General features: G+C 48.0%; 1 protein-coding gene across 1 annotated transcript; it reads left to right on the top strand.

The window, feature by feature from the left end:
• Positions 1–4: 4 nt before the first annotated feature.
• Positions 5–448, top strand: LOC121358773 (olfactory receptor 14J1-like; the record flags this gene model as incomplete). The annotated part of the gene is made up of 1 exon (XM_041477224.1): positions 5–448. A coding segment is annotated over one exon (444 nt), but the record flags the coding sequence as incomplete, so codon positions are not given.
• Positions 449–567: the final 119 nt, after the last annotated feature.

The following is a 567-nucleotide window of genomic DNA, read 5'->3' as shown; positions in this document are numbered from 1 at the left end:
ATTTTCCCTGCCTCTGTGCCATGGAAATGCCCTGGACCAATTCTTCTGTGAAATCCCTCAGATCCTCAAGCTCTCCTGCTCCTCCTACCTCAGGGAGCTGGGGCTCATTGCAGTTAGTGCCTCTTTGGTATCTGGCTGTTTTTTGTTCATTGTTTTCTCCTATGTGCAGATCTTCAGGGCTGTGCTGAGGATCCCCTCTGAGCAGGGACGGCACAAAGCCTTTTCCACCTGCCTCCCTCACCTGGCCGTGGTTTCCCTGTTTATCAGCACTGTTATCTTTGCTCACCTGAAGCCCCCCTCCATCTCCTCCCCATCCCTGGATCTCTCAGTCTCTGTTCTGTACTCGGTGATGCCTCCAGCCCTGAACCCCTTCATCTACAGCCTGAGGAACCAGGAGCTCAAGGATACCCTGAGGAAAATAATGACTGTATCTTTTCAGAAGCAATAAACTCTCTTTTTTCTGCTCAGAACCTTCAGAGTGTAACTCTTTAAAATCTTGGCCTTTTTCTCTTATTTGTCCCTTTTTTCATGGGGACCGTTTCTTATTTATTTTTTTCTGGGGTTATA

This window comes from Pyrgilauda ruficollis, unplaced genomic scaffold (genome assembly GCF_017590135.1).
Source record: "Pyrgilauda ruficollis isolate IOZ18807 unplaced genomic scaffold, ASM1759013v1 scaffold11039, whole genome shotgun sequence".
In the NCBI taxonomy this organism is placed as follows: Eukaryota; Metazoa; Chordata; class Aves; order Passeriformes; family Passeridae; genus Pyrgilauda; species Pyrgilauda ruficollis.
The sequence above is the reverse complement of the archived record's forward strand: the minus strand, read 5'-3'. Positions and strand labels throughout refer to the sequence as shown.